At 36.9% G+C, this 10,202-nt stretch overlaps 1 protein-coding gene across 1 annotated transcript; it reads right to left on the bottom strand.

The window, feature by feature from the left end:
• Positions 1 to 8,750: 8,750 nt before the first annotated feature.
• Positions 8,751 to 9,951, bottom strand: LOC133833037 (uncharacterized). The gene is made up of 2 exons (XM_062263299.1): positions 9,632 to 9,951; positions 8,751 to 9,585 (listed from the first exon to the last, which is right to left on the bottom strand). Exons 1-2 carry the CDS (start codon positions 9,949 to 9,951, stop codon positions 8,751 to 8,753), a joined length of 1,155 nt encoding a protein of 384 aa, XP_062119283.1.
• Positions 9,952 to 10,202: the final 251 nt, after the last annotated feature.

The following is a 10,202-nucleotide window of genomic DNA, read 5'->3' as shown; positions in this document are numbered from 1 at the left end:
AGTGAAGAAAAGACCTAACTGGAACTCTTCCCCGAACTAGAGCTCGAGGACCATGAAATTCCCCCATCTTCAGAAGAAACAGGGGGAGTACCTTCCCTATAGGTGGGTGATAACCTCGAAAGGTCCCTATAATCGTTGGTTCCGTATTGGACAGCTATCCCATTCCACACCTCGTCTGAAGTATACATGGTGTCATACTTCCCGAGCCCACTATCAAACCTATGGACACAGTCGTCTACCCAACTCCATATGTAGAAGTGGTATCTATCATGTGGACATGAGACTAACCTATTGGGCTTATGCCTTAGTAAGGTGGGGGACCACATTCTCGAAGTATGGAGGGCTTTACCTTCATCCGAGTTTGAGCTCGAGGCTTCGTCATTAGCCTCGTTCCCCGACGGCGGACTCCTTATGCGAACTGGAAGTGGGGACCTCACCTCTCTCCTCGAAGGGAGGACGCTTGTGGGCAGCGGCACCTGCTCCCAGTGTTCATACTTTTTATTGGACCAGTCAAAGGTAGGCTGGCCCTCCCCCAAAAGTCCGCATTTTAGGAGCTTATCCTCATGTAAAAGGTACAGGAGAGACCTCCTACCATGAGGGAGTTGGAGCAGGGTCTCCTTATGTCCCTTCATTGTCTCGTCAGGAGTGGGACGCTGAAAGTTGGCTGAAAGGCAAGATACATTTCAACTAAGTACGGATCTAAGAGCTAAAATCTCGAGCACAGAGATAAAGATAACGGGAATACTTACGAATCCGCCTGAACGAGTAGTGTCAAGATGGGGACAAACCGTCTGTCCAGAAGAAGGCCTTTTTGAAATCAGGCGGATGATTGGGAAGATCTTCAAAGACCTTCTTCTCTTTGGGATAGCTCGAAAGAGAATAAAAGCCATCTCCTCCCCGAGCTCGGGAGGGGTTGCTTTTCAGACAAAAGAGATATAAAATCTCTTGAGGCGAAGGCCCTTCCCACGACAGCTCGTGGTATAGCGACCTCAGGGCAGACAACACCCTGTAAGAATTGGTGTTGAGCTGGAACGGAGCCAACCCAATGAAATCCGTGAAGTCCTTAAAAAAAGACTTCAAAGGCAACAGTGCCCCCGCCCTCACGTGTTCCTGGCTCCATGCCGCGTATTTCAGTTTGGCGTCGCGGCCCCCAGGGGCGAAACAGCTTCGTTCGTGGTCGGCCGGAGCTCGACACTTCAAAGAACCAGACAAGCTGAGGCCATGGTGGGCCAAGATGTCAGTTATCTGACTAGTCGAGGTAACCTAGCTCCAATAGTGCTCGGCCTCGAACATTTCTTTCCTCGGCTGTGAGGAAGAAGGTTCCCCCATTAGTGAAAATTGAAGTTCTCCTGGATTGAATGCGACAGTGACCTTTAGTGCAGGGTCGAGGGGAATCGGCCTAGGCCCTGAGTTGGACTCTGGATAAAGAGCCTCCCGAAGAATTGTCCTCTTCTTCTCTATGACCTCGTCTATTTGGTGGCGATAATGAGCTCGAATATCCTCCTGCTTGCGCGCAAGCTCGTACTCCCGTATCCGACGTTGATTCCGGGCGAACAGCGATTCTGGGCTCGGGGTTTTTGGCTCGTAAGGGATTGCCAGCAACGACCCCCACCGTCTTTCCAGATTCTGTGACATCTAGCGAGAAATAAAAAATGGTGAGGGCCATGCATACAAGAATTACGAGTTCGATAGGACGAGCTCAGAGTCTAGGAACAAAACAAGCCATATATTAAGACCCTTATTAAAGAGTCAGGACGTGCGTTCCACGAGAAAGGGAGGAGAGTGGATAATTTTTTGAAAATCCCAAAAATTAGGGGAAAAAGAGTGGCGGATAACCAGAAAAGGCAGCCTTGGGTTTCGTGCATTTGTCAAATCCAAGGTTTTTTACCCGAAATCTTGGTGTACAAGAAACGTCTCTTAAAATTTTAAAACCCAGAAAACAGGAATCTTGCTCAAACATCAAAACTGGGTATGAACCAGTGATGTAAATTCAGTATGGAAATCTAAAAAAAAAACATAAGAGCCTATTGGATAAAAATCCCCTAACGTATTATGCTAAGAAAATAAACTAGTACATTCAAATACACAGCAAGAACAGTACGAACAAAAACTGGCAAAAGGGAAAACAAAGATTGTACACTTACACAATAATGGCGATTGCAGAGAAATTGCTGACTGAAGGAGAGGCTGCAAATATGAACTCACGGACTCGAGCAAACCGGAGGTTCTTTGCTTTTTTGGCTGAGAGAACATGCACGAGATAGAAGTTTTCTAAGATGGCCTCTGGTTTCGTCCTTTTCTTGCTCCTGATGAACGAAAATAAAAAAGAAGATGATGAATAGAGTCTTATATATATAGATGGAAAAAGGGGATTAATCTGGGGCGTTGAATGAAATCCTTGCAAGATCCAACGGATGGGGATTACTGATAAGATGGTACCGAAAAGGTGGCAGACGAATGATCGTGGGCATGTCTCCAAGGTACTCAAGTATCATAAGTGAGCAATGCCCAACTGACACGTGTCCATTTTCAGGAGTATGACGGTACGGTTCCTGAAGAAAGTAGTTCAAAAGTTCCCTTCTCTTAGGATTCGAACAAATACTTTTGAGGGGGCAAGATGTTATACCCAGATTTCGAGCCATGTTAAATGTGACCTCGAAAGCTGGATTCGCAGCGAATGAACCCGTAAAGTTCGAAGTATGCTTCAGGATTAAATATCGAGCCTGCAAGACTTGAGACGACCTCGAATGTGGTGGCCACGAAACGTTCATGATCTCAAAAGGTAGCTCCCGAGACGCCTCTATCCTCAGGAATGACCTCGGATCAGGGACTCCAAGCCTGACGTACGTACGATCTCGAACGGGTTGTGACCTCAGGAGATGTCATTAGCTCGAAAACTGATGAGAAATCTGGGAGATTAAGGCCTTGGAGATATATGATAATGACTTTGAATATCTATAAGTGTTGTTTATAAGGGGCGTGCTCTGCATTTATTATTGTAAATCCCATAAAATCATGGGATATTATTCGATTAGTTATATGCCCCCTAGTCTTCAGGGGACGTTTCCTTTTATATCGGATTGCAGGCATTTAAAGCCATTTAATTTATTTACACAAAAAGAGTAACTACCCAAAATATGTGGGATAGTATTCTGCATCCTTCTCTATAAATAGAGAATTCGTGCACCATTGTAATGGACGAAAATTCTGAACCTTGAGAGAAAACTCTGAAGAATTCATGCTTAAGAATTTTCAGAGATAATCTTGAGTTTAATAACAGAGACTCGTGGACTAGGCAGATTTAACTGCTGAACCACGTAAAAATCGTGTTTTGTGTTGTTATTTTTTAATTGGTCATTACTGTTTGTTGTTTGCGTGCTCTTCTTTCACTGTTGACGAAAAACGGCGTCAACATAAAGGAACTCAAATCCTAAATGCAACATACTTGCTATTGTATGTTGATGATATGCTTATCATAAGCAAGGAAAGGACAAACATAGATGCTCTAAAGGTGATGCTCATATTTGACTTTGAAATGAAGGACCTAGGTGAAGCAACAAAGATACTTGGTATAACTATCAGAAGAGATAAAAGGAAAGACAAGATGCATCTCGGGCGAATGGGGTATATACAGAAAATCCTTGAGAAATTTTCTATGATGGATGCTAAGATAACCAAACAGCCAATGATAACTCTACAAAATAGAGTTATTTTACCACTTTTTATATGCTAATTGTTGCTTGGTTCTTGATTTTTTAATTAATTTATTAAGTTTTTAAGTAATTTGGAATTTATTAGGTTTATTATAATATTTATAGACTTTTGTGTATTTTTATAGTTATTTTGTTGTAAAATGTTGTAGTTAATTATTTGAATTAATGTTGTTTAGTTTGAGGTAAAAAAATGTTGTTTTAGTGAAACTAAATGTTCAATTAAATTAAGTTAATTAATATTTTCAATGAATTAATATAATTTATTTTATAATTAAAAATATTTGATTTTAATTTAATTTATGTTTATTTTGTAGAGAATTTGTTGCATTTTTTATGCTCTTGAAAAGCAAGAAAAAAAAGGAAAAAAGTGTGGTAAAGCTGAAAATTGGCCCAAGCTTTCAGCAGCTCCTTCGGCCCAATCACATAAGCTCACCAGTCAGGCCCAATGCCAACATCTTCACCCTTTCTCCTCACCAGGCCCACGCCTGCCGGCCCACAACTCCTCACCAGTAGCTGCCGCCTGATGCTCCCAGCCAGAAGCTTCCTTTCTCTTCCAGCTGAAGCCTCCACCAGCTTGCCACCCAACGCCCCAGCCATTTCCTTCAGCCTTTGGGCCAAGCCCAATTTTCCCCTTCCCAGCCACCTACCACAACCCAGCAGCCAGCCACCCTCTTGAGCCCAACAAAAATGCATTTTGTCCCCTATGTCTAAAAATGCCACATTTTTACCCAAACTTTTCTACAGATTTTACCTCAAAACATCATCATTACTGCCTATAATTTACCCCTATTTGCTATATTACTATTAATTTAATCACTTTAATTAATTTAAATTGATTATTTTAATACCATTTTTTTTTTTGCTATAAATAAGGGAGTTTAGTGCTCATTTTGAGAAAAGGTTACCATACCACAAGTTCTACACTTTCAAAACCTCTCAATTCTCTTCATTTTTTTTCTTCTTTTTGGTCATTTTTTCTATGAGTTTTTAGAGGAAAAATTTGGGGGTTTCTCCTCCAAATTTTCCTATTTATGTTTGTAACTTTTTTGTTTGTAATTTCTATTCTAGTTATGAGTTTCTAATCTTTTTAAGATTATTAAGGTGATGATGAAACAATATGTAACTAGATAGTGTTTATTTTGTATGTTGATTTCCCATTTTGTGCAATAAAGTTTATGGATTTTCTTCTTCAAATATTTTATTTCATCTTAAATATCATGTATTTTGGATTGTTAGCACATATTTACACTTTGTTCTTCATTAGTGCAAAAACACAATATTCTTTGTGTAAGATGTGTCATTAAATTGTACACATCCATGCTTAGAACAAAAATATTATGTTTTGCCTTATAAATAATGTTCATTGATTTATTTGTTATTTCATTGGATTGATTTACACTAAATGCTTTGAAATTATACTTTTTGAAAAGTGAAGATAGATCCTATATTTTTATAATAACTTGTGCTTAAATAGAATATCTAATTTGAATGAGTGATGGTTTGATTAATTTATACTATTACTAAAACTTGGGAATCAATGTACTTTTAAATATTATTGAACTAATATTTTGTGGATTCTATTATCTTAATAATCTTTCTTTTACTATCTTGTTTAAAATTATTAATTTAGTAATATATATAGTTTTTAATTTCTATATTATTGTCTTTTATTTTATTTTCATTATTCAAAATTCTCTTCAATCTTTGAAGCTAGATTAAAATTTGTTAATTTTGGTTTAAAATAGTTTTCTTTTCAATTTTAGACAACTCCTTTGGGTTCGATCTCGTGCTTACACGAACACTATATTCCATATACGATTCGTGCGCTTGCGAGTATAAATTTTTAAAACATACCCGTTTTGGGTCCATCAAGTTTTGGCACCGTTGCCGGGAAGTTGCAAGAAAAGAAACGAAATTCATCTCAAGGTGAATTCTTCTACTAGTTATTTTAATTTTTGCACTTAAAAAAAAACTAAATATATATATATTTATATAAAATCTAAAAAAAAAGATAAAAAGAAAATTTGGGACGATTCTACCACCCATCAAAAAAATTACTTATATTTTTATATTTGTTGTTTTTTTTAGTTGACGGCACTTGTGCCTCCTATCTGTCCTCTGAATTTTTATAGTTGACGGCATTTGTGCCTCCTATCTATTATTTTAATTTTTATAGTTGACGGCACTTGTGTCTCTTATCTATCTTTTTAATTTTTATAGTCGATGGCACCTGTGCCTCCTAATTTTGTTATAATTTTGTTGTAAATTATCTTGTTGTTATTTTTATTTATTTTTATTATTTTTGCAAGTTACTAGTTGATGGAAACTTTGCCTCCTAGTCTTTTATTTTATGTTTTAGTTGATAGCACTTGTTCCTCCTAATTTTTACCTTAATTTTGTTATGGTTGATGGCATGCTATGCCTCCCTACTCTTGCCTAATTTTTGATAATCTTACTTAATTTTATCTTATTTTTCTTTGTCTTTTATCATATTATCATGTAATTATTTAAATATCTTAACATTGTTTTTGTTATCTTAAATTTAATTTCTTGTTCTTTTTACCTTAATTGTTCTTTTTGTTTTCTTAATTTTAGTTTTTTTTAATTGTCAAAAAAAAATAGTTTGTCATTTAGTTTTGGGATATTTGTGGCGAAAATACCTAAATTGTCACATTTGTAGCACTTAAGTACCCAATTTTTTTTTTGTGACGGCAAAAGTACCTTCCGTCAATGACTTGTTGAACCCGTTATATCTTACTGTTAAGTACGTCAACGTGTCAATATGTCTACTGCTACATCTTTTAAATATATCTATGTGTCCGTATAGAAAAAAAATTACTAAATTTTGGTTAAGTGAAATATAAAGTAAACCTCTTCTTTGAAGAAGAAAATCTGAGACGATAAGAAATTATGAATAGGCAGAGGAGAAAAGTCAAGGGTTCAACTTCTACTATGGTGAAGGAGATAGAGGAAGAACAAGAATTTTGTTACTGCCATCCCTCAAAACTTGTTGTTCTTAGAACTTATTGGACAAACAAAAATCCTGGTAGAAGATTCAAATCATGCTCTACATATAAGGTATGTGATTTTTTTTGTTATTTATTTCCTTCAATTTCTGGGTTTATGGAGCCTTGGGATAATGGGTATCATGGATTCACTTATTTCTTTGTGGGTTTTGTTCATGAACTCAGGCAAATGGTGGTTGTAATTTCTTTCAGTGGGTAGACCCAGAGATGTGTGCCCAAGCTAAGAAGATCATACCAGGTCTACTGAGGAAAATTGAAAGGCTAGAAAGTGAATTGTCATGTGTAAGCACACCTGGTGTGTGGGTTGGACAACAAGTTTCAACTTTCTCAATGGGCATTGAAGTAGGTTCAATGGAAAGTTGTTCAAGATGGGGTGAAAGCCATAGAAGAGTGGACAGTGATGATGATCTAACATTGAAGAAAAAATGGAAAAAATGGATATTGATTGTAGGTGTTGTGTTTGTGTTAATGTGTATGAGAACTTGGATTTGAAGTTTGAATTCTCTGTGTAATTAGTTGTGATGAGATTTAATGTGTATGAGAAGTTTGAATTTAACATGTGTTATTTGACTTTTGAATTGAGAATATGCAAAAGCAAGTCTAATTAATTTGCTTGTTTGTCCTCTCACTGAAAATGGCATTAAGTAAACAATTTTGATTTTGAGTTAAAATTTGCATTTAACCTGTCATATTTGGGACCATTTTAATACTTCAGTACATCAAATATAAATTGGATTTTGAATTCCATAAATTAGACTTGATTTTGATATTACCTTTCTTGTAGCCAATACATAACCCGGTATAATTCAAAATGACTCAGGCACTACATAACCTTCAAAACAAGCACATTCCATAACTATATATGGTGGCTTAATCTGCTACATTTGTTCAACTATTGAAAGCATATTTCCAAAATCAACCTAAACATACAAGGGCATCTTTGGCACTTTACAACTTAAAAAACTAAGATAATATGCACTTGCGTGATGTTAACACCCATCAAAATAAATACATGTTTGATAGCTAGGCATTACTACTTTCTAGGCACATTCTAGGCATTACTACTTTCTGGTTGTGCAACAGCAGCTGCTTTTCTAGCATTTTGTTTCCTCAATCGTTCCTTTCTTTTGATAGTCTCTTGACTTGGTTTCTTGAGAGGGGGTAGACCCATTTTCTTCTGCACATGTACCTAACAATAGTCAAACAAATTTTTTTGTCAATGACTAGAACATAACTTTTGTAAAAAAAAAAAAAAACAGATTGGCTAATAAGAACATGCATGCCTTATCAACTGTTTCCTTCTTGCAAGTAGATTGGTTATGCCCATATTGGTGGCAATTGCTACACTTCTTGAGCTGTCCATTTCTCTTTGCTTTTGTTGCACCTGGTGGGGGTTCATCACCTTCCCTCTTCCTAGATTTCTTGGGTCTACCAGGTAAGTTGGTTTCAAATGGTGGCTCAATTGGGTTTGAACCAGTGTGTGGCCATGCATCTGGGCTTGGCATAGGTTGCACACTGCCTTGGTAAACTTTCTCATACATTTGTTTTTTGTAGTACTCATGGACAAAGTCTATTACATCAAGTCCACAACTCCAAATTGTTGCTAGAGCATGCCCACATGGTATTCCAGATAATTGGTATCTCCTGCAAGTACAAGTCTTTTTCTCTAATTCCACTGTCAAGGATTGTCCATTTTGAGTGTCCACTTGGAAGGAAACTGCATCTGCTCTTTGTACGTGGCAGTGTTTTGCAACCTCTTTTGCTCTTCTCTATAATTAAGTGAATCATTTTCCCTACTACAGAATTCCATTTGCCAACACTTTGTCTTTTATTGAAGAACCTACTCATCAACCAAAATCTTATCTTCTCCAATAATGTTATGATAGGTTTATCCCTTGCATCTAAAATGGTAGCATTGAAACTCTCACACAAATTATTTAGAAGCATGTCACGCTTCACATGCTCTGAGAAGTGTGATTTACTCCATTCACTAGGTTTTTTTTTTGGAAAGCTAAGTGTAGGCAGCTTCATCAAAATCTTTCAGCTCTTGCATTCTTCTTTCAAATTCGGCCTCTGTTGTTGCATTTGTTGCTGGCCATAACATTTGCTTCAACAATATGTCAGGATTTTCCTTCTTGAAGTTAGAGTGTAGATGCCTCACACAAAACCTTACTCCAGCTCCACCAAACAAGGTTTCCACTGCATTTTCTAAGTCTTTTTGCTTGTCACTGATGAAAGTGTATTTTGTAGGGTCATTAATGGCTAGATCCTCTTTCAAAAACTCAAGAAACCATTTCCAAGAGTTTGTGTTTTCTTTCGCTGCGATAGCATAGGCAATTGGGAATATAGAATTAGTGCCATCAATTCCAATTGTTGTCTTCAAAATACCTTTATAGTAGCCTTTAAGAAAACAACCATCAAGGCCTATTATAGGTCTACACCCGTTGATGAAACCATCCTTGCATGCTTTGAGACATATATAACATCTTTCAAATATTCTTTTCCTATCCACCAACTTGGTCTGAATCTTCGCTGTACTACGAGGATTTGTTGCCAGAAGTTGCTTGCAATAATCTTCTAAAATTGCAAATTGTTCTGAAACTGAACCTTCTAAAATTTTCTTTGCTTTGTTCCTTGCCCGATAGAACTTGTGCCTTTTAACTTGAGAATATTTAGTTTTGAAGGTCTTTTCTTTGAAAGTGGCGTAGTCCATATTGGGATTCAACCTAAATTCATCCAGAAAATGATTTGCAAGCCAATTGACAGTGACATGTTGACTATTAAAAACTATTCCGCAATTGTGTACATCAACAAGAGTATTGACCCTAAAACTTTTGTTGTCACTCCTACAGATGAGTGCATAAAGTAACCATCCACAACTGTCAACCTTACATTTGACCCTTACATTCTCTGTAGAATTTGTTACAAAGACATACTCTTTGTTGCTTCTTATGAAATACTCTTTTAAGTGCACCCCTTAATAACTCCACACTCCCAAACTCCATACCCAGAACAAACTTAAACTCTGAGAAGTTGCACCTTGGATTGTACTGTTTGTTGGACCGACGTGAGCCACAGTTTTCATCACTACTGCATAAACTTCGTAGATCATCTTCAGAGTCTAATCCATCATCTTCACTCTCATTGTCTCCATTATCACACATAGAAGTGATTGATACCCACCAACTTGATGGATTTGTTTGTCTATCCATTTCACTCTCCAATTGTAATGACCCAACTACTCTAGACTTTTGGACCATTAACGAAACTATACATACAAATCCTTAGTAAAACTTACATTTGCGAAAATACCATAACTTTATTAAAAACTTGTAAAAACCAATGTTAAAACTTACATTACTCAAGGCAGGGTATGGGATCCCATTGTTTTAAAAACAAAACATAACATAATTTAAAATAAAAAGGATTACATAATAAGTGCGGAAAAATTACACATAAACCA

The sequence above is a fragment of the Humulus lupulus genome, chromosome 4 (genome assembly GCF_963169125.1).
Source record: "Humulus lupulus chromosome 4, drHumLupu1.1, whole genome shotgun sequence".
In the NCBI taxonomy this organism is placed as follows: domain Eukaryota; kingdom Viridiplantae; phylum Streptophyta; class Magnoliopsida; order Rosales; family Cannabaceae; genus Humulus; species Humulus lupulus.
The sequence above is the reverse complement of the archived record's forward strand: the minus strand, read 5'-3'. Positions and strand labels throughout refer to the sequence as shown.

Bases quoted from the DNA above. Each gene is read 5' to 3' on its own strand.
- LOC133833037 (XM_062263299.1), bottom strand. From the start codon at position 9,951: ATGGATAGACAAACAAATCCATCAAGTTGGTGGGTATCAATCACTTCT. The intron at 9,586-9,631 runs GTAAGGTTGACA...ACTCATCTGTAG, and splicing joins AGAGAATGTAAGGGTCAAAT to GAGTGACAACAAAAGTTTTA.